This window comes from Lepus europaeus, chromosome 5 (assembly GCF_033115175.1).
Source record: "Lepus europaeus isolate LE1 chromosome 5, mLepTim1.pri, whole genome shotgun sequence".
In the NCBI taxonomy this organism is placed as follows: Eukaryota; Metazoa; Chordata; class Mammalia; order Lagomorpha; family Leporidae; genus Lepus; species Lepus europaeus.
The window spans coordinates 158,095,384-158,119,667 of NC_084831.1; the positions used below are offsets into that span (position 1 = coordinate 158,095,384).

At 47.4% G+C, this 24,284-nt stretch overlaps 2 protein-coding genes across 2 annotated transcripts in view; one reads left to right on the forward strand and one right to left on the reverse strand.

The window, feature by feature from the left end:
* The window catches only part of SLC9C2 (solute carrier family 9 member C2 (putative)), an 80,290-nt gene extending 75,764 nt beyond the window's left edge, over positions 1-4,526 (forward strand). The window contains exons 24-25 of the mRNA XM_062193842.1: positions 1,436-1,621; positions 4,424-4,526. Of these exons, the coding sequence (XP_062049826.1) occupies positions 1,436-1,621; positions 4,424-4,519 (282 nt within the window). The 3' untranslated portion in view covers positions 4,520-4,526. The remainder of the gene's footprint in view (positions 1-1,435; positions 1,622-4,423) is intronic.
* Positions 4,527-11,319: 6,793 nt separating this feature from the next.
* On the reverse strand, positions 11,320-23,969 carry PRDX6 (peroxiredoxin 6). The gene is made up of 5 exons (XM_062193013.1): positions 23,792-23,969; positions 19,476-19,632; positions 14,429-14,575; positions 13,211-13,357; positions 11,320-12,358 (listed from the first exon to the last, which is right to left on the reverse strand). Exons 1-5 carry the CDS (start codon positions 23,884-23,886, stop codon positions 12,230-12,232), a joined length of 675 nt encoding a protein of 224 aa, XP_062048997.1. The 5' UTR covers positions 23,887-23,969; the 3' UTR covers positions 11,320-12,229.
* Positions 23,970-24,284: the final 315 nt, after the last annotated feature.

Genomic DNA, 24,284 nt, shown 5'->3' on the forward strand with positions numbered 1-24,284 from the left:
AATATAAATTTCCAAAGTATAGCTTATGGATTACAATGGCTTTCCCCCCACCAAACTTCCCTCCCACCCGCAACCCTCCCCTTTCCTGCTCCCTCTCCCCTTCCATTCACATCAAGATTCATTTTCAATTCTCTTTATATACAGAAGACCAGTTTAGTATATATTAAGTAAAGATTTCAACAATTTGCCTCCACATAGTAACACAAAGTGAAAAATACTATTGGAGTACTAGTTATAGCATTAAATCACAATGTACAGTACATTAAGGACAGAGAGCCTACATGATATTTTTAAAAAATTGATTAATTTTCTATACAATTTCTAATTTAAAACCAAGGTTTTTTTTTTTTTTTCATTTTCAATTATCTTTATATACAGAAGATCGATTCAGTATATACTAAGTAAGGATTTCATCAGTTTGCACCCACACAGAAACACAAAGTGTAAAAATACTGTTTCAGTACTAGTTATAGCATTACTTCACATTGGACAACACATTAAGGACAGATCCCACATGAGATGTAAGTACACAGTGACTCCTGTTGCTGACTTAACAATTTGACACTCTTGTTTATGGCGTCAGTAATCTCCCTAGGCTCTAGTCATGAGTTGCCAAGGCTATGGAAGCCTTTAGGGTTTGCCGACTTCGATCTTATTCCGACAGGGTCATAGTCAAAGTGGAAGTTCTCTCCTCCCTTCAGAGAAAGGTACCTCCTTCTTTGATGGCCCCGTTCTTTCCACTGGGATCTCACTCACAGAGATCTTTCATTTAGGTTTTCTTTTTTTTTTTGCCAGAGTGTCTTGGCTTTCCATGCCTCCAATACTCTCATGGGCTCTTCAGCCAGATCCGAATGCCTTAAGGGCTGATTCGGAGGCCAGAGTGCTATTTAGGACATCTGCTATTCTATGGGTCCGCTGTGTCTCCCACTTCCCATGTTGGATCCTTCTCTCCTTTTTGATTCTATCAGTTAGTATTAGCAGACACTAGTTTTGTTTGTGTGATCCCTTTGACTCTTAGACCTATCAGTCACACTCAGTTCTGTGCTTTATTTTGCTTTGGCTTTTTGTTGTTATTTGTTCACTTGTGAAGTGGGACGTTTGCTTATGGCTGGGTAAAACTTAGAAATCTTGAAGATTCTTGCTCTTGTGCTAACAGATTTCTAACAAGGTGGTGCTGGCCAACAAGCTGCAGCTGACTGGGAGCTTGTAAGTCCGGCTGAGCAGCCCAGTCCAGTGTCACCAGATAATGACAATACAAATCTTTGAATTCAGACACCTGTCAGGGGCCATCCAGAGCTCTAACTGCATCTGTCTTTCGGGACCAAGATTCTTGTGCCTTTTGCTTGCCTCAGATAACAGATGGATGAATACGCTTTCTTCTAGGTACTCTGTGTCCGCTTGTGTGACTTATAGAAACAATGTGAATTTGTTGTAGGACTTGAAGTTTCAGAAGTGTGTGCTGCACAATCATGCCTATGTGGAGACTTTATCGAGCTACAATGAACTGGCTATCAATAACGTGACCATGAAATTCGTTATTATTGTGTATGGCAGTGTAATCAATACTAAGACAGAGGAGCCGTATTTTGCACCGTACATCATACCAAAAACCTGTGAGCAGGTAAGGGAGATCCTTTGTGGTCGTTGTCTGTTTCTGTGTTGTCCCACAGGTGACTTCACAGCTCAACTGGTAGAAATCATATATTTTAAAGTAGACAGTAGAGAGGGTTCTGATGCTCCCAGCACGAGGAAATGATAAATATTCAGGGTAAAGGATAAGCCCGTCACGCTGACCTTATCATTACACATGATGTCCATGATCTGAAATGTTGCCCTGTATGCCATTATACACACAATTATATGTCAACTACAATCTTTAAATATATAACAAATTTTAAAAGAATAAAAATACAGAGACAATAGATATAGTAAATAAACTAATACAAAAACAAAACAAAACAAAAGACAAACCTCAACTGATCCTCTTAAAAAGAAACTTAACCTGGAAAAAATCTGCAGTTCTTAACTGTCCTTAATAGAGAGGTAAAAAACATGTTCCTAGGATTTCTGTGTACTGTGGTGCAGGTGCCTTATGTAAGGGTGTGACCAGGGATAAGAGGGCCAGAGTCTGTCTGCCCTCTGCTACCCAGGCCGTGTGTCCCGGTGCAGGGCTGTGCAGGATGGGGTGCTGTGCAGGAGGGGGTACTGTGCAGGATGGGGTGCTGTGCAGGAGGGGGTTCTGTGCAGGAGGGGGTACTGTGCAGGAGGAGGTGGTGTGCAGGAAGGAGTACTGTGCAGGATGGGGTGCTGTGCAGGAGGGGGTTCTGTGCAGGAGGGGGTACTGTGCAGGCGGGGGTACTGTGCAGGAAGGGGTACTGTGCAGGAGGGGGTGCAGTGCAGGAGGGGGTGCTGTGCAGGAGGGGGTGCAGTGCAGGATGGGGTACTGTGCAGGATGGGGTGCTGTGCAGGAGGCGGTACTGTGCATGTTGGGGTACTGTGCAGGATGGGGTACTGTGCATGTTGGGGTACTGTGCAGGAGGGGGTACTGTGCAGGATGTGGTACTGTGCAGGAGGGAGTGCTGTACAGGATGGGGTACTGTGCAGGAGGGAGTACTGTGCAGGAGGGGGTGCTGTGCAGGAGGGGGTGCTGTGCAGGAGGCGGTACTGTGCATGTTGGGGTACTGTGCAGGAGGGGGTACTGTGCAGGAGGGAGTACTGTGGAGGAGGGGGTGCTGTGCAGGATGGGGTACTGTGCATGTTGGGGTACTGTGCAGGAGGGAGTACTGTGCAGGAGGGGGTACTGTGCAGGAGGGGGTGCTGTGCAGGATGGGGTACTGTGCATGTTGGGGTACTGTGCAGGAGGGAGTACTGTGCAGGAGGGGGTGCTGTGCAGGAGGGGGTGCAGTGCAGGTTTCCCAGTTCTCAGCAAGGCAGTGATGCTGAACGCCAGCGTGGCTCTGGAAACATCTGCCCTGTTGATTAGAAGGGAGTGGAGCAGGAGCTCCCTCCCTTTGTTGCCACGTTAGGGGCTGTGGGTACAACTGATGGTGGGCTCCAGGCCGGGCCTGGTCATCTCCTGCTTCTGTAACGGCAGGGGAGGTGTGAACACTTGGGTGTGGTTGCACTTACAGGGCAGAAGCTAGGTCCCCAGTGGGCCAGCCCTCCTGCTGTTGGACCACAGGGCAGGTGGAGGGCTGGATTCAGGAATGGGAAAGAGGAGGACAGCAGCTTTTTAATGCAGTTGCAAGTTTTCCCATATGAGAGAGATTCTGTAAAAGACCATTAACTAAATGAAAATTTATTGTTATTATTATTTTAAAGCTTTGTTTATTTGAAAGGCAGAAAGAGAGAGAGGAAGAATGAGAGACAGAAAGATAGATATTCTAGCTACTGGTTTAATTCCAAAGGGCTGCAACTGTCGGACTAGGCCAGGCCGAAGCCAGGAGCCAGGAATTCCACCTGGGTCTCCCATGTGGGTGACCCACATGGGCTTGGGTCATCTTCCCCTGCTTTCCCAAGTGCATTAGCAGGAAGCTGGTTTGGAAGTGGAGTGGCTGGGACTCAAACTGGTGCTCAGATACGGAATGCAGGTGTCTCTTAGCCCACTGTGCCACCACACTGACCCTAATTAAGCAAAAATTGTTGTCCAGAGGAAGTTCTTAAGCTTAAAAACTGTATCTGCCCCTTTTACGACATTCTTATTTGGTACCTTTCAGTAATTAAGAGAATGAAAGTAATTTAAATGTTTGTGTAGCAACTGAAAATCCCTTTAGTTTTGAAACAGAAAGTGGGGGTAAGAGATAAGTGATCACTAGGAGCAGTAGCAACAGTTTAGTTGTTAAGAGAGGTTTAGGGTCAGGTATACTGTACCTACCATGAGCACAGAGTAGCTGCTTAACTCTTCTGGTCCTTAGTTTCCACAAATCCTTAATTAGATGGGGATAATGGAAGCGACTGTCTCATCAGCATATTATAAGAATAAATGATAGTAATGATTTTCACTTGCTGCTACTTGTGTTCTGAGAGGCAGATTTTGTAGCACGTGGGGCGGAAGCTCTAAGAAAGTCCTGCCATCCTGGGCGTGCTGTCCCTGGGCCCTTACGCATCAGTGCTGGAGTAAAAGCAGTCATAGGATGCTGGGGGGGTCCCTGATTTCCAAAGTGAGAATTTTTAGTCTAATTACAGGTAAGTTTAGAAGTTTCCTCTCTGGTGTCTCTAAATATGCAAAAGACAATTTACTGGGCCAAGATTTCTTAAAACAACATCTCTGAGGGTCTCTAATTAAAATGGTAGAGCTTAGGTTGGAGACTTAATGCATGGTTTTGGTTTATTTCTTATCCTCTTTGGAAGATTGGGAAGCATCCACTTTAAGAATCGAAGAACATTATCTTGACTAATTATGATGTTGATGTTTTCTCTTTAGGTTCAGGGAACTTCAGATTTAAGCAAAGTGCTGATAATCCTAGCGTCTGATCCTGACAAAAATGAAAATGACTCCAAATTCAGGGGTAAGGGGTAGCACTTGATGGCAGGAAAACCAGTGAGAAGGAACTTCGACACATGTTAAGTTCATTTCATCCCTAGAAAGTGATTTGTGAGGCCCCGTGTGGGTTTCTCATTGGTCTTCATCCCCAGGCCGGCCTGGCAGCCACATTGCTTTCGGGAGTTCAGAGATCAGGTCAGAGGCTTCCAGACACTGAGACCCTGGCTCCTTCTTCCCCATACCCTTGACAGAGAGAGCAGCTTCTGTCAGATGCTCTGTTCTTGAGGACGACGCAGTAGGCTGGAGCCACTGAGTGCTGTTGGAAGCGATGCAGGAATGTGGGGTGGGGACAGACTTTCCCACAGTGGATGCTGATGTGGGCAACTGGTTTGCTCTCAGCAACTGAAGAGAATATGGAACTTGACCCAAGGTCATTGAGAATTCCAAGTCATGGTCATAGTCAACCTCCTTGCTCTGGGTGCACTTTGAGAGTCACTGAACATTCAGTAGCCCCTAGTTGTGCGTATGCTGCTGAGACTGGACGGGAAACCCTTGTTCTAGAAAAAACGCACTCAAGACCTCCCGTTGAATCCTCAGCAGCCCTACCTTACCACGCCCAGCTTCTGCAGCTTCAACACAGAGCTGCTTTGCTTTGCAACTCTAATCAGCTTGTTTATAGCTCATGTGTTAGATACTATGGAATTCTTACAGAACTGTTAATATGGGGACAAGATTTACATGATTTTAAATTGGGTATATGAAGTGTGATTTTATTAATACTTTATATTATTCTCTCCCATTTGTATAATTTTTTTAAAAAATCTTTTATTTATTTGAAAGTCAGAGTTACAGAGAGAGAGGGAAAGACAGAAAGAGGGAGGGCTGGGCCAGGCTGAAGCCAGGAGCCAGGAACTCCATCCAGGTCTCCGTTGTGGGTGGTAGGGGCCCAAGCACTTGGGCCATCTTCCACTGCTTTCCCAGGCATACTATCAGGGAGCTGGATCAGAAGAGGAGCAGCCAGGACATGAACCGGCATCCATATGGAATGCCAGAGCCACAGGTGGAGGCTTAGCCCATGATGCCACAGGCGCCAGCCCCAGTATTATTGTTATAAAATGAAACCCCACTGTGTGCTGGGGCTGTGTTAAGTGCTACTTGGCTGGTGAACCAAAGTTTCTGCCCTGTGGGAAGGAGAGGCAAGACCTTCGATCAGTGATTTTTTTCCACCTATTAACAATTTGAACTTTTGGTATTCTTTTACTTAATATATACTTTTGAAATTTTTATTTATTTACTTTTTATTGGAAAGGCAGAGAGAAAGAGATAGACACAATAGTGTAGGCTGGGCCATCCTGAAACCAGGAGCAGGAACTCAAGCTGAGTCTCCCATGTAAGTGACAGGAATCCAAGTACTTGGGCCATCAGCACCGCCTTCCAGGGTGTACCTTAGTAGGAAGCCGGAATTGGCCCTCTGATACGGGATCTGGGTGTCCCAAGTGGTGTCTTAACCACTGTGCCAAACACTTGTCCCAGCTTCAGACATTCTTTTGGCTCGTTCGCCTGCCATCCCCAGTTCTGGGATCCTGTGCGCCTGGGTCACTTTGTGTCCAAGTTGGCTAGCACTGAGATGGCCCTTAGTAAACTCTCACAGTCTCTTCAGATCTGTTTCTCCACTGCTTGCAAACCACTCTTGGGGCACCGGAGCCTGTGGCAAGGCTGGAAGCTCAGGGCCTACTGTTTGCCCCTAACACCTGGGGGCTGCTGAGTCAGAGATCTTTTTTTTTTTTTTTGACAGGCAGAGTGGACAGTGAGAGAGAGAGAGACAGAGAGAAAGGTCTTCCTTTTTGCCATTGGTTCACCCTCCAATGGCCGCCGTGGTAGGCGCGCTGCGGCCAGCGCACTGCGCTGATCCGATGGCAGGAGCCAGGTGCTTCTCCTGGTCTCCCATGGGGTGCAGGGCCCAAGCACTTGGGCCATCCTCCACTGCACTCCCTGGCCACAGCAGAGAGCTGGCCTGGAAGAGGGGCAACTGGGACAGGATCGGTGCCCCGACCGGGACTAGAACCCGGTGTGCCAGCGCCGCAAGGCGGAGGATTAGCCTATTGAGCCGCGGCGCCGGCCCTGAGTCAGAGATCTTAAGCACTGCCGGGAAGTAGGGCTCATAGGCCTCCCTTGATCAGCCCTCTGGAATCACTGAGATTGAAACACATCATTCTGTGTTCCCCAGTGGGTTTGAGACAAAAGTCACAAACAGTAGGCCCATGGACTGGATCTGACCAGTACTCTAGGTTTGGCACCCTTAGGTGTTTTCTTTAAAAAACTTTTTACAATTAGTTACTAAGTAGAAACCTATAGAAGTTTCACATTTTAAAAATGATTTTGGGGCAGGCCTTTGGCAGTCAAGATGCTTTTCGGGAGGCCTGCATCCCCTCTGAGTGCCTGGGTGTGAGACCCAGCTCCACTCCTGATCATAGCTTCCAGCCAGGTAACACCCTGGGACGAAGCATGTCAATGGGTCACTGCCATTGATGTGGGAGATCTGGATTGTGTTCTGGCTCCTTGTTTCAGCCTGGCCCAACCCTGGCTCTGTGGGTCTCAGATTCCCTCTCTGGCTTTCAAATGAATGAATAAACAAATAATTGAATAGAGGTCTTCACAAAAAATGGGGAAGTCTGCCAGTACTCAGCTCTCATTGAGATACGTGGTAAAAATTAAAGCAGGACATCAGCTGGTTTCTACAGAGGGAGCAGTCACTCTCCACAAGGCAGCCTCTTGTCTGTAAGCACCCACTTGTATTGTTTCTGTGACTTACTGATTTGCATTTGAATTTGTCTATCGTGAGAGCCCATTTGAAAGGGAGAGGGGCAAGGGGAGAAAGCAAAGTGAAATTTTGAAATATTCTCCTGCTGCTTTTTCTCTTAAATTTCTAATTTAGCTTTTTCTGTTCATTGCATGAATATGGTTAGCTTCAGCCAACACTGGTCTTCGAATGACAAGGGAGAGAAAGTAACTGGAAGAGGAAAGATGAGGTAACCTGATTAGCTTTTCCTCCCCGTGAATATTATACTACACAGCTAAAAAAAATTGTGAGGTCAGATAGCAAAACTCCAGTGGTGAGAAAAGAGGCTCCTCGTTGAAACTCATTAACTTGGACTCACAGGATATAAAGCTCACCTAATTGATTTACAAAAAAAAGAGATTTATTTATTTGAAAGGCAGTTACAGAGAGGGAGAGGCAGAGGTAGGAGAGAGATCTTCCATCCACTGGTTCCCTCCTTGTTGCAAGGGCCAAGGCTGGGCCAGGGAGAACCCAGCAGCCAGGACTTCCTCTGGGTCTTCCATGTGGGTGCAGGTGTCCAAGCGCTTGGGCCACCTTCTGATGCTTTCTCATGTGCACTAGCAGGGAGCTGGACCAGAAGCAGAGCAGCAGAATTCGGACCAGCACCCCTATGGGATGCTGGATCACCGAAGTGACTTAAAAGTCAGAATGATGGAATACTTTCGATAGATGTGCTTCTGCCTTGCTTGGTTTTTCCCTCCTCACTTCCTTCCCCTGATACCGATTTCAAGAAGTAAAGATCCATAGGCAGTAGTCCTAGGGTCATCCTCTCCTCTCTCTCAAAGGGATCCTCTTTCACAAGTGGGAAACCTAATTAGGAGCAGAAGAACTTCCTGCTTGTTACTTTTTCCAGGCCCCTTTATTTAAAAAGTTCTCATTCTGATTTACAAAAACAGTTTCCAGTTACTCTGTAATGAGTCGTAAAGTTAATTCTCTTTTCCTTCAGCGAGCCTTTGATAGATTACTCATTAATGTAGTGCCCCTTCACAAGACAACAGTGTAGAGATATACCTGCAGTTGAGAGATCACTCAAGACCTCGAACATGCAAGATCTTTTAATGGAGAATGTTCCAGATAATAAAATGGAAACTTTTTAGCCAGTTTCCTGTTTCCATTACACGGATTAGAAGTTTCTCCTGTGATGCTCACAGTCTAATATTTTACTCTTGGCTTTCTTTTGTAGTTGGAAACTGGATATCACCTTTGAAAAGAGGATTAATCATACTAATATGACCTGTGGAGTCAAGTTTAAGAACGGATTAACATCCTGGCTCAAATGCTGAAGGATTATCTGGCAAGGAGTTTACTTAGAAGCTGTTGGAACATTTATTGCTGCATGTATTTTACAAGTAATAGATAAATGGCCGTAAAAAACTGATTTTTTTACCAATTGCGTATACTTGAAGTGTTCAAGTATATATACTTGAAGATAACGTAAGGTTCCCCAAAACTTAGGGCCTACCAAAAGAAATGCTATTTCCATAGAGAGCAAGTTATCTAAGAGTACGTTATCAAATGTGTTGACGATGAAAATATTACTGTCTAAAGTACAAGATATGTGACTTTTATTTGTGAAATGGCTATAATTACTTCCTCCCTCATATCTTTCAGAGTATAGTTATTCTTCCAGCCCAATTTACTAAATATTGAAGGATAGAACTATGTTCCATAATTTGAGTTACTAAAAGCAAAGTTTAGGAAAAATTAACATTCTCACATCCTATAGTGCTTTTTTTAAAAGTTAAATAAAATTGAATATTATGGCTTATTTAGCTTAAAATCATTTATTCTTTCATTTCAATAAGACTTTGAAAGAATACTCACGCTTTAAGGAAACACCGTAACAGAGGTAAGAGCATAAGGAGAGGCTGTCGTGGCATCACAGGCATCTTGTACTGGAGCGCCAGACTGAGTTCTGCCTGATCTAGCTCCCAGTTAACGTCCTTGAGGCAGTGGAAAATGGCCCAAGTCCATGGGCCCCTGCCACCCACCCAGTATTGGAGACCCTGCTGGAGTTCCAGACTCCTGGCTTCCGCCTGGCCCACCCTCAGCCACTGCAGCCATTTGGGGAGTGAACCAATGTGCACGCCTGGGGCTTAGGGCCCAGGACAAATAGGTTTGGATTCCAACAGATCTGAGAACAACTTGGAGCCGTTTGTGGGTTTATATCTCCTTCTCTCAGTGGTGGTGAGAAATGCACAAGGAAAGCCACTTGCCCACAACGGTGGTGGGGCCGCAGGAGATAGCTGCCTTTGTGTTGTGGTGGTGGCTGGACACACAGACATCTACACACATCCACAGGCAGCTGCGCCTGGCCGTGGCCCTAGGTCCCTAGGGAGATATGGGAGCACAGAGATAAGGGCGGAAGGGCATAAAGGTGTGGGAACGTGATATCTTTACCTTCCCATTCAACCCATCTACATAATGGATGGCCACTCTCTGTGCTTCTCCCTTTCTCTAGCACTCTGCCTTTCAAATAAATAAATCTTTAAAAAAAGAATATAAGTCAAGCTTTAAGTATTTACTAAGAACTTTGTGGATAAGCAGCTTATTAGGGCAGTAGTCTCAGAGGGTCTTTGGAGCACAAGCATCAGCCATGGCTGCTCATTGCAGAAATGTGATGCCAGTGCCATAAAGACATAGGGCTTTGTTGTTCTTTCAAGGTTTATTTTATTTTTTTGGAAGAGCTACAGAGAGAGAAAGGGAGAGACAAAGAGAGGGGTCTTCCATCTGCTGGTTCACTCCACAAATGGCCACATTGGCCAGGGCTGGACCAGGCTTAAGCCAGGAGCCAGAAGCTTCTTCTGGGTCTCCCACATGGGTACAGGGGTCCCAACACTTGGGCCATCCTCCACTGCTTTTCCCAGGCCATTAGCAGGGAGGTCCTAAGTGGAGCAGCCAGGACTTGAATTGGCACCCATGTGGGATGAAGGCATTGCAGGTGGTGGCTTAACCCACTACACCACAATGAGAGCCCCTAATTTTTCTTATGTAAAAAGTTGTCTGGGATAGGCTTAAGGCCCATTAGGCCCATTCTTTTATTTTTTTAAGATGTACTTATTTATTTGAAAGTCAGAGTTACACAGAGAGAGGAGAGGCAGAGAGAGAGGTCCTCCATCTGATGGTTCACTCCCCAGATGGCTGCAATGGCCAGAGCTTCGCCAATCTGAAGCCAGGAGCTTCTGCCGGGTCTCCCACACGGTGCAGGGGCCTGGGCCATCTTCTGCTTTTCCAGGCCATAGCAGAGAGCCAGATCGGAAGCGGAGCAGCCAGGTCTGGAACCGGCACCCATATGGTTTGCCAGCGCTTCAGGCCAGGGCGTTAACCCACTGAGCCACAGTGCCTGCCCCAAGGCCCATTCTTTTAAACACAAAACAAAACTATACTCAGGCACAAGGTAGCAGTTTACAGTTTTATTGATTTATCTGAAAGGCAGAGAGACAGAGAGACTTTCCATCTTTGGTTTACTCCCCAGATGCCTACAACAGTCAGGGCTGGGCCAAGTCAAAGACAGGAACACAGAGCCTAATCGGGTCTCCCACACAGGTGGCAAGGATCCAAGTAGTTGATCCATTTGCTGCCTCCCAGGTGCACCTCTGCAGGAAGCTGGATCCAAAAACTGGTAGCCAGGACTTGAACCCAGGCATTCAGATATGGGATGTAGACAACCCAAGTGGTGTCTTGGCTGCAGCGTCCGAATGCCTGCCCCAAGGTTTTCTTAAAGCCAGCAATCTCAGTAAGGTATTAGGTAAGGAGAGGTCTTCATACCAGAGATCACAAAATCAGGAGACTCTAGGGCCCAGGGAAGTATATGAGGGATGTAACGAGGAAGGCCAAGAAAATGTGGTGCAATCACATGTTCTTCAGTGGCCACTCCATCTTCATTGTGTGAAATCGCAGATATCTGTCTTTGGAGAATAAAGTACTCATGCCAAACCTAGTAAGGACACCTCTGCCCTTCAGGACACAAGTCTAAAGTAGTGCTTCGACACTGATCCCATTTTAACAAAGGATTTTATTTACTGATCTCCAAAATGCAAAATTCAGAAAATAGCGACCCACTGCAAGAATGATTCTATATGGAAACACTTTCAGCCATCCTCTCCTCTCTTTAAAAGGAGCCCTTTCGAGTGAATGTCATGAGAGAGCAGGCCAGCCTAGGGAAACTGTGTGGAAGGCACATGGCACTTGTCTTGGCCGCACTACTGGGACACATCCCTGGTATGTGGGGAGCCTCCCCCTGTGGTGGAAATTAATCCCATGTTTTAAAAATAGCAAAATATTTGAAGACCCCTCCCCCTTCTCCTCTTGCTTCACATTATCTACTAGAAAAGTATGGAAATAAAGTTCCTCTCCAGCCCCCCCCCCCCCCCAAGTTGTTATTAAAACAACGATTAAAGAACTTTCGGGTTAAGTTCCTAAGTTCTTGAGTTCCAGGCAATACACTTAGATATTTACAGAGAAAGCTGAACCTCAAGTTCTGCTTCTCTCCAAAATTGGTTAGTAGAAAAGAGGATTCAATTAGGACAGCTAAGAAAACTGGCAGTCGTTCTGTGATAAAGCGGAGCAAGCTTTCTCAACCGTCAGTGGGTACTACCTCACTAATCCACACTGCAGACCCCCCAAGATTTGAGTCTTAAAGACAGATTGTCATTTCCCAGAGAGCCAGCCTGCAGAGAGCACATGTCTGTGGAAGGACGGAATGCTGGTGCGGGCAGAGTAAAGAATCCCAAGAAACGCTTAGTGCCATTTCCATTTAATAAGCCGGTAGTATTGCAACCTAAAGATCCAGGCGTGATTCAACCAGAATGTTCTCGCGGAACTGTTCTAGGAAAACATGATTGGCAGCTGGCATCCTCTGGCTCACTGCGCTCCATGCGCAGCTTCAGCCCCGACCTCTCGGAGACTTAAGGCTGGGGAGTGTAGCGGAGGTACTTCTTGCCAGATGGGAGCTCTTTGGTGAAGACTCCTTTGGGGAAGAGTGTTTTGGCTTCCTCTTCAGGGATGGTTGGAAGGACCATCACACTATCTCCATCCTGTTGAAAGACATTGAGAGTGTCCAGATGCAGTCTTACAGTGAAGCTTAAAGGTCTTTAACAGTCAACTTCAGAAGAGCAGCTATGGGTGCTAATGCAGAGAATCACGTGTTCTTTATTTTCCCTGAGGAATTTGTGTTCACAGGTGCGTCTTTGAAATGGTCCAGTTTTAAACTCAGTAACGGCTTGCTGCCATACTTCAAATTCTAATTCTAAGTCTGTATCACAGCCTGCAAACCCTGCCTTACTCCCTTCTCATCTCTTCACTCCATCTCCTGCCACTGCCTTTCCAGGCTTAGGCTCTCCTTCAAGTTTACTAACACGCCAAGTTCATTTTTACAGAAAGCTCCTTGCTACATTGGTGCTCCTCCCTGTGGAGCTCTCCCCTTAAATAGGCATCAGCCACCTTTTCCTCTATGACCTTCTCAAAGGCCCCTTGAGAGAAAGGCATTCCTCCTCAGCCAAATACAAAACCCCCTCTCCCACTCCTGGGCCCTAGCTGCCCTCCCTGTAGCACCTGTTACCACCCTTCAGGAGACTACAAACTTGTCTGCTATCTGTCTCCACCCCAGAATCTAAGTTCTAGAAGGGCAGACAATAAGTGCATTGAAAAAACTATGCATGGATTTTAAGATGTTTTTGTACTTTTTTGTTTACCGCACCTCCCAGTACCCTTTGTCTGGGTTCAGTAAACATGGATTTAATTAATGGACACAGAATTTAAAGGATTTGCTGGCCAGAAGAAAGAACAAAACAATAAAACCTGATATTCAGGTTGGAATATTCGCCACTCAGAGGACAGCCCTTTGGCCGTCCCGGCTGGCTGGGGACCTGCCCTGTTGACACTTTTACCTTCCAATCCACGGGGGTGGCGACTCTCTTTTCTGCTGTCAGCTGCAGAGACTTAACTACTCTCAGAATCTCATCGAAGTTCCTGCCAGTGGTGGCCGGGTAGAGGATAGACAACTTCAGTTTCTTATCAGGCCCGAAGACGAACACCTGCAAGCACACAAGGGCAAATCCAGTACATGTTCCTGGATTGTTCTGAGAGTAAAACCTCTTAGGAAAGCTCTGCAGTCATTAAAAACGTCCAGGGTGTAAAAACAAGAGCAAACCATCTAGAAGGACACGCCGAACTGCTTATGTGGGCAGCTGTAATAAAGGTCACTTTCTTCTCCATGTTATTTTTCTAAACTTAAAAGGGAACCACATTTGGTTTTGGCTGTCCCAGTAAGAAACACTGATAATTTAAATTTCATCTAGGCAAGGCCCAGAGAAGATACCACGTAAACCAGGGAGTCTTATCATAAAAGTAAATTTGAACGGGAACGGATACCAGTTCTCAAGTGGTTGTACATTACTGACAGCCTCGGTTTGTTCTCCAGGAGGTAGAAGATAGAATAAATAAGAATTCAAAACAGTGTCTCATGCGGAAGGAAATGGCCCGTCACTTTGAAGAGCAGGCTATCAGGAGAGCTATGGAAAAGGATTCTCACTTTTGGATAACGTCTTAGGATAAACCGCTTATTCTTCTGTTGAATTTCCAGAGCTCTACGTCATGCAGTTTAAAAGTCTGGCTGAGGGGCTGGCACTGTGGTGCAGTGGGTTAAGCTGCTATCTGCACTTGTTCAAGTCCCAGCTGCTCCACTTCCCATGCAGCTCCCTGCTAATGGGCCTGGGAAAACAGCGGAAGACGGCCCAAGTGCTTGGGTACCTGCCTCCCACGTGGGAGACCTGACTGGAGTTCCAGACTCCTGGCTTTGGCCTACCCCAGCTCTGGCTGTTACGGCAATTTGGGGAGTGAACCAGTGGATAGAAGATCTCTGTCTCTCCTTCTCTCTCTGTAACTCTGCCTTTCAAACAAACAAACAAATAAATAAATTTTTAAAAAAAAAGACCTTGCTGAAAATTTTAGCTACTTGGCACCAGTGCCACAGAAAATCAGCGATATCATCATTATCACATTTATTCCATAATTCCGTTCCCCTGCTTCCTCCCGTTGATCCCGGCACTGACACAGACGTAAGCCTAACCAGGTCACACTGACCACCACAGACTTCGGCGACTCACCACACGCGCGGTCACAGGCATGTTCTTCTCATCCTTCTCTGCTGGGTCCAGCATGCCCAGCAGGATGGCAAGGTCCCGATTCTTATCGTCAATGATGGGAAAAGGCAGCTTTTCTGTGGGCTCATCTCCATTGTAGGCATTGATATCCTGGAATGCAAGGGAAAGAGAAATCTAAGCCTGATGCGTCCTCTCCATTTCATCAGCTAATCCTTCCAAGATAGAGAAGTGGACAATAATCGTAACAATTATTTCTGAGCAATTTTAGTAAGAAAACAAACACTCCCTGTCCCAACCATTCACTGGCAGGAATTAGGGTAGGGTAGAGTACTGAAGTTATAAGCATGGCCCAAAGCCCTTGTCACACCCACTTCTCTTAAATTACACTTGCTCTTCCTGCTTTGCTGAATAGTACAGAGTAAGATGCCAACACAAGGTAGCTCTGGGTGCCCAAATACTGTTAAAAATATCAGAAACAATGGGCTCATTAAGTCCATCACATGTAGATACACTGCAGTGTGCAAAGAAAATTCTGTAGATATTATCCTTGCTTCAACAGCACCCTGATTCAGACATCAAACCAAAGGAAGAGAAATTAAAAAGCAACAAAACACCATCACAAAAATTCAAAGAAAACCCATTTAATTGAATATGTACTTTAAGGACAAGGCTAATCCTCCGCCTTGCGGCGCCGGCACACCAGGTTCTAGTCCCGGTCGGGGCGCCGGATTCTATCCCGGTTGCCCCTCTTCCAGGCCAGCTCTCTGCTATGGCCCAAGTCCTTGGGCCCTGCACCCGCATGGGAGACCAGGAGAAGCACCTGGCTCCTGGCTTCGGATCAGTGAGATGCGCCAGCCGCAGTGGCCATTGGAGGGTGAACCAACGGCAAAAAGGAAGACCTTTCTCTCTGTCTCTCTCTCTCTCTCACTGTCCACTCTGCCTGTCAAAAAAAAAAAAAAAAAGGACAAGTATAAAGTTAACTGGGTGAAAAGGCAGAGCTAAACTCATAGCCGGGTGAAATCCAAAAGAAGACAAGGCACTTCAAGTCTGAAATAAAGGAGAATGATGGACTTCTCCTAGCAAAAGGTCTCTCTTCCACTGCTGTGCCCGGAAGCTTCTGCTGCAGGCGTGTGTGTGACCCAGGCTCATTGTGTGAGCGAGCACCGATCAGCACAGATGTGGACTGAACACTACGGCAGGCGCACGTGGACTGCAGATGAGGAAGAAATGGCTCCTGCTTTCAAAAGATCTCCTAATCTGATCCCACAATTCCCCTGCGGAGCAGCAGTAAATACCAGGCTGTAATGTTTAAGTGCAAGACTGCAAACACTAAAGTGTACCAACATCCCCAGATCTGTAGAGCTGCTGAGTTAGTAATGGCTTCAAGAGAAGGCAGGACTTCCCCTGGGGCCTTTGAGGGATCTGTTAAATTTTTCATCGGGGAAAGGAAGGTGTTTTGGGAAGAGGAACATGATTAATAAGCCACATAGACAAGTCCGTACATTAACGATTATAGAAAAGTGAGAAACTTGGCTGGGAGTTTCAAGAAGTAAAAGAAAAGGCAATTTAAAGTTGCAATACAGGGACCAGCGCTGTGTCGTAGTGGGTAAAGTAGTGCCACCTGCAGTGCCGGCATCCCATATGGGCGCCGGTTTGAGTCCCAGCTGCTCCACTTCCAGTCCAGCTCTTGATGTGGCCTGGGGAAGCAATGGAGGACGGCCCAAGTGCTTGGGCCCCTGAACCCACATGGAAGACTGGGAAGAAGCTCCTGGCTCCTGATAGGCGCAGCTCTGGCTGTTGCAGCCAACTAGGAAGTGAACCAGCAGATGGAAGATCTCTCTCTGCCTCTTCTTCTCTCTGTGTAATTCCGACTTTCAAGTTAAGAAATAAAGAAATAAAGTTGCGATATGGTTTATTATTCACGTTGAGCCTTGAAAGTGAAACAGGGGGTTGATGGCAGAAGATACAAAACCTCTGTGGACTTCTTAGCAGAGATGTGACAAGAGGAAAGTGGATTCAAAACGGACACCACATTTTAAAGTGTAAATGCATGATGTGAAATTTGCTTCTGCTGTTATTGGCTGTGTATTATGCTACCACAACTAAATAGCAAGTGACATGATTTCACCCTGGAGGCACCATGAGATTTTCTACATAACTAGCTGTATGTCAAAGTTTGGCTACTGCTTCTGATAGTGAGGACTTGTTTTCCATTTGACACAATCACAATTTTATTTTATTTTATTTTTTTAATTTTTGACAGGCAGAGTGGACAGTAGAGGGAGACAGAGAGAAAGGTCTTCCTTTGCCGTTGGTTCACCCTCCAATGGCCGCCGCGGTAGGCGCGCTGCAGCCGGCGCACCGCGCTGATCCGATGGCAGGAGCCAGGTGCTTCTCCTGGTCTCCCATGGGGTGCAGGGCCCAAGCACTTGGGCCATCCTCCACTGCACTCCTGGGCCACAGCAGAGAGCTGGCCTGGAAGAGGGGCAACCGGGACAGGATCAGTGCCCCGACCGGGACTAGAACCCGGTGTGCCGGCGCCGCAAGGCGGAGGATTAGCCTACTGAGCCACGGCGCCGGCACAATCACAATTTTAAAACCTCTAAGGCTGAAGTTCACCAGGTAAAATGAACCTCCGTATGCTCCTATACTTTGAAAGGCATTATATAACAGGCTACAAAGTTTTCCTGCAGGGAGCTGTCATCTTAATTACTGCTATGCAGTAATTCTCCACCCTGCCACTGGCATAAACAGGCACTGCGTTACGCCCAAAAGCACCAAAGAACTTTGCTCTGAACACCAATAAAGCTTTGGCTTTATTCTATCCTAAATCAGGCAAATCCCCAGTCGTCATCATCTAGTATCAGATGACATAAGGTTCAAATGACATCACCATCATTTTCTAGCTGGACAATGCTGAGCAAACCCCTCCAACTTTCTGAGTGAAAAAAAAAAATTTCATCCATGAAAACGGAAGCAGAAATGATATACCTGGCTTAAAGGGCTCTGAAAGAATCTAAAGAGAAATTGACTGTGGCGATGCTGTAGAACTGCTGGATTCCATTCACTTCCAAGTGTAAAGATTGAATACAAATCCACCTCAAGATGGGTAACTGCTCTTCCCTTCTCTCCTACAATATTCTTCTAATCTCAGACATTTAGGGTTAAGAGGTATGGCATGGCCATGGGATCCAGCCTCAGGTCATCAACTCACCAAACAGTACTGCATCTGTTATTCATTTGCATGTACTTGACATAGTGCCTCGTACACAGTAAACATTCCTTAAAAGGTGGCTACCATTACTTAGTAACACTTGGTAGCAATGTCCTTAAAATGAAGTTTTCAAGGTAAGTTTACACCATCAAATTTACTGTCAAAGTAAATCCTTAGGTGGAAAGTAGATAATTCCTTCAGCTCATTCATTCCATAAACACTGACCGACTGCCTAAGGTCTACTAGTACTGAGCGGTGTTCCAACAGGGCACAAAACAGGAGCGTCTGCTCCTGCTGCGCCCACATGCTCGTGGGGAGAAACCAATCAACAAAGGAAGCAACACATAGTATTTCAGCTGGTGAGGACGCACAGGGGAGGGGGACATGGAACTTGAAGGGGTGCTATCACTTTAGAGTGGCTGGACAAGAAGGCTTTGTGAGCTGCCACTCGAATTGAGACTCTAAGGCAAGCCACACGAATGTTTCTGGGAAGTGAGTCTTCCAGATAGAATTCCTGATCTGTTTTTAAGGTACAGTCAACAAGTTCGCAGATAAACCAGAAATGTGACAGGAAAAAGAGGTAAGAGTGGCTCCTTGGATTTTTTGGCCTGAGCACTACAAAAGTGAGGCTGGTGTTAGTTGATCAGGACTCTGGGGTTAAGAATGGGGCCTGGTTTGAGACTTGTGTGGTTTGGGATGACGGGACAGCCCAGGGAGAATGCTGAGGGATCAGTGGCTAAACCAACCTGGAACCCGGAAGTCCAGCCTAGAGATGGAGATGTGAGAATCGTTATGTAGATGGTATTAAAATATGGGAGTAGATGAGCTCAGTAAGGGAAACAGGGCAGAGACAAAAGAGAAGAGGTCCAAGAAATGAATCCAGTCTAACTTCAGAGTAACTTAGGAAACAGATGAAGGATCAGTGTAAGCCCGAGAGGGAACAGCTAGGCTGTGGTGTTCTGGAGGTCATGGAGGAAACCTTCAGGACACAGAGCGATTAACTGGGCTGAATGTTCTGGAAGGCTAAGAAAGACGACAGCTGAGGACTGGCCATTTAGCAATGCTGAGGTCACCACGTACTCCCAGCCAGACCTTCAAATGATCAGTGATCTGCAAACCCGAGATCTGTTCCTACCTTTACCTCACAAACAAGCTTATTTGTAATTAGCCCAATTTGTAACTGTACTGTGTGGGGAGTTTGCCCCAACAACAATTATCCAAGTCCACAGCAGACATCACCTGGGTGTCAACTAACTCAATCAAATTCTCATACTGTCCTCCTGGGGACGGTGTCAGATCCCGCAGTTTGAGGGCTCAGTCCTGCAGACTGCCCCTACCTCTGATGACAATCGCCAAGTTCCAGGTAGCTTTCCTAGTGTTTTTGAACAACCAGCTATAAACTGGTATTCCCATGACCCCTTCCTTGTGTTTGATTAATATGCTATAGTGGCTCACAGAACCCAGAGAACCATATTTACTGGTTTGTTAGGAAGGCTATTACAAAGAACAGGGGTGAAGAGATGCATAGGTAAAGGTATGGGAGAAGGGGTGTGGAGCTCCCATGTCCTCTCCAGGTGTGTCACCCTCCAGGAACTTCTCATGTTCAGCTTCCCTGAAGCTCCTCAAATCCAATTTCTTTGAGTTTTTATGGCGGCTTCTTACAAACAATAATCCTACCTTAGTCTTTAGGGCAATCAGCCCCAGTGCTGAAGCTACCTAAGGGCTAGCAGCCAGCAATCAACTCCTTTGCATACAAAAAGACCTGCAGGACTGGGAAGATTCCATAAGGAATGGGAAGAAGACCAGATACATGTTTCACACAGCACAGTACTCTACCTTGCTCCAGGCAAGATGGTCCTCAACGCTGTCTACAGACAGGGCGATCAACTTCACATTCCTCTTGGCAAATTCTGGTGCCAGCTTTGCAGCTCGGCCCAGTTCCGTGGTGCAAACTGGGGTGAAGTCCCGAGGGTGGGAGAAGAGGATGCCCCATCTGAAATGAAGAAGCGCACAGCTTAACGAAGAGTTACCAACATCAGGTGGAATGAAAAGCCACACTTTCTAGCCCCTCACCCCCAAAAATAAAGTTTTCTTTCTTAAATGAATGCTTAGGAAGATATTTACTTAGGCGATGTTTTATACTCTTCTCACCGCCAACAAAGCCTATGTTTAGAGCTCAATTCAAAGATTATGAAAATTCAAGATGATATTTAAAAAGACTAATTTTAGGGTGTTGTCTTTTAATAGCTATAGTACTGCTCTGACTCCTGTTTAGCTAATAAAATCTGTGCTACCCAAGCTAACAGCTTGGTGAAATAACTTTCTGTTTCTTCTTATCCTTTTGTCTGCTTGTTCTGTCAAAGACCCTGATGTTCAGCTCCAACAATGACTGTTTCATCCAAGCACATGTCTGACTGCGATAATAAACAGATTATGTAACCTGAACTAAATAAGGACCTATCCTTGATTTGTAAGTAAAACACAAGTTGACACTTGGCTTCTCTGAAATGAGGGGATATAAAATCTTTTGCCAAATGTGCTAATCTGCCAAACAGGACACTCACTGTTTGCACCCTGACAAAACAATAGCACGTAGTTTTATCTGTCTCTTGTTCAGCAGCAGTTCCTGGCAGGTACAAAACTGGAGGCTACAATACAAGTACAGATGCTTAGGTAAGTACTGATCTCTAAACCATCATTGTCTTGAGGTTAAATTTGCACAAATTTGGAGCACATTTCGAGTTGAGTCACCAGGAAACTTGGAGGCCCATTTCCTTCTCCTTGGTGACAAAAAAAATACTCTTTCAACTGAAAAGGAAAATTTAACACTCAGTTCTCCATACTCTCATCAGTTTAAAACATCAAGGGAGCACCCTAAACTAGTAGTTACTAAATTTAGCCCAGATGCTAAGCTGACCCCTGCAAAGTTTGACAAATTTTCCAGGGCACAAAGAAAAATACAGATACAAGGGCACCTCCTTCCCACCTCCATCTGTCACTCAACTCCCCAGGGTTCAGGAAGAGAAAGCCATGCTTTCAAACAGGATGGAAGTGCTAGGGCAGGAGCGGCAGAGGTGTGTTATGTTTACTTCCTAATAAAGAGCCACAGAGGGGCATATATTTTTTGAAATAAATAATCTAGCTGTGAGTACAATGTAGGCCTTAGATTCTAGGGCAAAGAACTTAAGTCAGGGTCAGATGAGATTGACAAGATAAAGCCTCCCAAGGTAGGAAAAAAAATAATGGAACAGGCAGTTTGTTAAAGGGGTAATAAGTCAGAAAAGTCTTCGCTCCATGGTGGGTCAGCAGAGTGCTGTTGCTTAATCACGCTCGGGCACTGGTTTGAAGTCACTTTGCATCCCCTCCTTACTCAGAAGGCCAAACTCCAGCCTGCCACATGCCTAGAAACAGGCTAAACTCCAAGAACGCCTTTCCTTGGCCTGCCTTCCTCTTAAGTTTTCTGACTGCTGCTATTGAGAGTAATTCAATCACATTTACCCATTTCTTTCCTCATTTTCAAGACAAAAGGATTACTCCTTAAAGAAAACATTTCCTGCTTACTAAGCTCCAGAAACCCCTGGAAGTATGTTCTGTTTGGTGAAGATGTTGTTCCTTCTACCATACACAGAAGCAGTGCTAAGGCTCAATAAACTCATTAAATGCAGCACCTGAAATCCTTAGGTTCTCTCCAATTGCTGTGTACGGAGTAGGTCCCCAGGCCATTCGGAGTGAACTAGCAGATGGAAGATCTCTCTGTCTTTTCCTCTCTAGCTCTATCAAATAACTAAGTAAATCTTAAAAAAAAAAAAAAAAAAAAAGAAATGACAGTCTGACTTGAGATCAGAGAGTTTAGAAAAATTAGGCAAAAAATTTGCATATTACAATGCTATAAAGGCTCACATCTCTTTTTCAGGTGGCACAGGAAACAACATGCCTAATCATAGGATCATAGGCAGACTTGCATATTTGATTACAGATGTGGATTTTTCTTAAAACATGTCCTATTTTCTTTTTTTTAAGATTTATTTATTTATTGAAAGGCAGAGTTACAGTTAGGCAGGGGCAGAGAGAGAAAGAGGTCTTCCATTTGCTGGTTCACTCCCCAAATGGCCATAACAGCCAGAGCTGAGCTGATTTGAAGCCAGGAGCCAGAAGCTTCTTTGGGGTCTCCCATTGCTTTCCCAGGCCATAGCAAAGAGCTTGATAGGAAGTGGAGCAGCAGGGACTAGAACCAGTGCCCATATGGGATGCCGGCACTGTAGGCGATGGCTTTACCCACTATGCCACAATGCTGGCCCCATGGATATTTTTCTCATCTTCTTACTGGTGGCTCCCTGAGAAGGTACCACGTTCAATTAAATCTAAACAGAGCCAGAAGCCAACAAACAATAATGGAAAAGGATGGTTGGCTTAAATACTGACAGCATTATAAGTGTTTCATCATAAATATGAAAGCATTATAAGCTTTCATATTTACCTTTAATCTAGACAAACTAAGAGTTCTGGTAGGATTTTACACTTCATGGGAGTGAGAGTTGTAGGCAGAAACAGGAGAAAACACATTCTGAAGATTCCACAGGGTTTGGGAGAAACACTGATACCTGGATTCTGAATATGAGAGTGGCCATAAGCTCTATTTCTTAAGTCTTTTCCTGCCCTCAAGATCTGAATATTTCATTTCTCAGTGGTTTTCCACCCTAGTCCTCTGACAAAGCTTACTTTTCTGCTGGTCAGTGGCTGGGCTGAAGGGGCTTAGGGATAGGGTGGGCCTGTTGTATAAGAATCTCTCCTGTGGCACAGTGAGTTAAGCTGCCATCTGCAGTGAGTGGGGGATACAGGTTGGAGTCCCCGCTGCTCCACTTCCCATTCAGTTCCCTGCTAATGTGCCTGGAAAGATGGCCCGAGTTCTTGGGCCCCGGCACCCGCGTGGGAGACCCAGATGGAGTACGAGGCTTCTGGCTTCAGCCTGGCCCAGCCCTGGCTGCTGTGGCTGTCTGGTGAGTGTACCAGCAGATGGAAGATCCCTCTCTCTGCCTCTCCCTCCTCTGCAATTCTTTCAAATAAAATAAATCTTTAAAAAAATTACTGTGTAGCCATACAAAAAAAAAAAAAAATCTCTCCCAGGTTCTCAGCACAGCCGTGTCCAATCATTAACTTCTTCCTCTGCCTCTCCCCCCGTGAGTCTCTGGCTACTGTATCTAAAAAGGGTACAGACTGGGAGGACTGCCCGCCTAACACCACGGGAAGACACTTCCTACCCAAGGCGTCTGGAATGCTCCTGATTTACACCAGGCAACCTAAGGTTGGCTGTGAACCCAGAGCAACACGCATTTACTCCCGGTCATGATGCTGCGACCACCAGGCCGGACGCTGGGGCACCACGCTGGCTACCACATGTGCTGGAGGCCAGAGAGGAGGCTGGGCAGTCAGAGAGGGAGAAGCGGGAGAGGGAAACAAAAGGGTCTCCACGGGGGGAGGTGCACGCGTCCCGTGGCCTGCGAGGCCCTCCCCGGGCGCGAACCGGCCACTGCAGCCGAAGACCTCAGAAAGTGTTGCAAGTTCTGGAACCAAGGACACAGCTACACACGGCTGTGTTTCTGGCTCCTCCCGAGAGCTGTTGCCAAATCTTAGCTTGGCCAGCGGAGGTGTTCTGGGCAGCTCGCGGCTCTACGGTTCACATCTGGGGCCCGGGAGCCTGCAAACACCACTGCCACAAGGAGGACTCTCGGGCGGGACGCGGGCCCTCCCGGACCTGCAGCCGCAGCTCCGTCCTCTGACGCCGGCCCTGGCCACCCTCTCCCCAGGGAGCAAACTCCAGGCCGGAGGGAGGGGAGGAGGGCGGTGCGGCGCCGGGCAGCAGTCCCAGCAGTGGCGCCGAGGCCTGACCACGCCGCCCGCGCGGGTTACCCAACGGAGTCAACACCGCGACACCTCGGCTCCCTGGCCTGCGGAACCCAATTTCGTCCCCACCCCCACCCCGCCCCCGCGTTAGCCCGGTTAGCCCGACGGGCGGCCGAGCAGGGTCAGGGAGCCAGGCAAGGTGACCGCAGGGCGGCCGGCCCGCACCTGCGCTCGGCACGTGCGGGAACCGGTGGCCCCGACTGCGGCAGGCGCCTCGGGTCCCGGCGGCACCGGAGGGCGCGGCCACTTACGAGTCCCCCAGGAAGTCGTGGAAACGGATGCGGCCGATGGTGGTGTTGGCCTCGAAGTTGGGCGCCTCGTCCCCGAGAAGGAGCCCTCCGGGCATGGCGGCAGCGGCGGAGCGGGAGGGACAGCGTAGGCGCAGCTGCGACAGCACCCAGCCGGCGGCTCGGCGGACTGGCGCGGCGCGCGCCCGGCGGGGTGGGCGGGGCCTGGTGGAGGGGGCGGGGCCCGGGGCGGGACCCGGGCGGGGCCCGAGTGCCGAGCGTGTGGGGGGGCCTGGGCGGGGCCCGGGGCGGGGCCCGAGTGCCGAGGGTGTGGGGGCCTGGGCGGGGCCCGGGGCGGGGCCCGGGGCGGGGCCTGAGGGCCGAGGGTGAGGGGCCTGGGCGGGGCCCGAGGGCTGAGGATGTGGGTCCTGGGCGGGGCCCGAGGGCAGGGGGCGGGGCGAGGGCGGGGCTGGGCGGGGCCCGAGGGCCGAGGGTGTAGGGCCCGGGCGGGGTCTGA

Bases quoted from the DNA above. Each gene is read 5' to 3' on its own strand.
- PRDX6 (XM_062193013.1), bottom strand. From the start codon at position 23,886: ATGCCCGGAGGGCTCCTTCTCGGGGACGAGGCGCCCAACTTCGAGGCC. The intron at 19,633-23,791 runs GTAAGTGGCCGC...TCTTCATTTCAG, and splicing joins CACGACTTCCTGGGGGACTC to ATGGGGCATCCTCTTCTCCC. The intron at 12,359-13,210 runs GTAAAAGTGTCA...GTCTTTCAACAG, and splicing joins CCACCCCCGTGGATTGGAAG to GATGGAGATAGTGTGATGGT.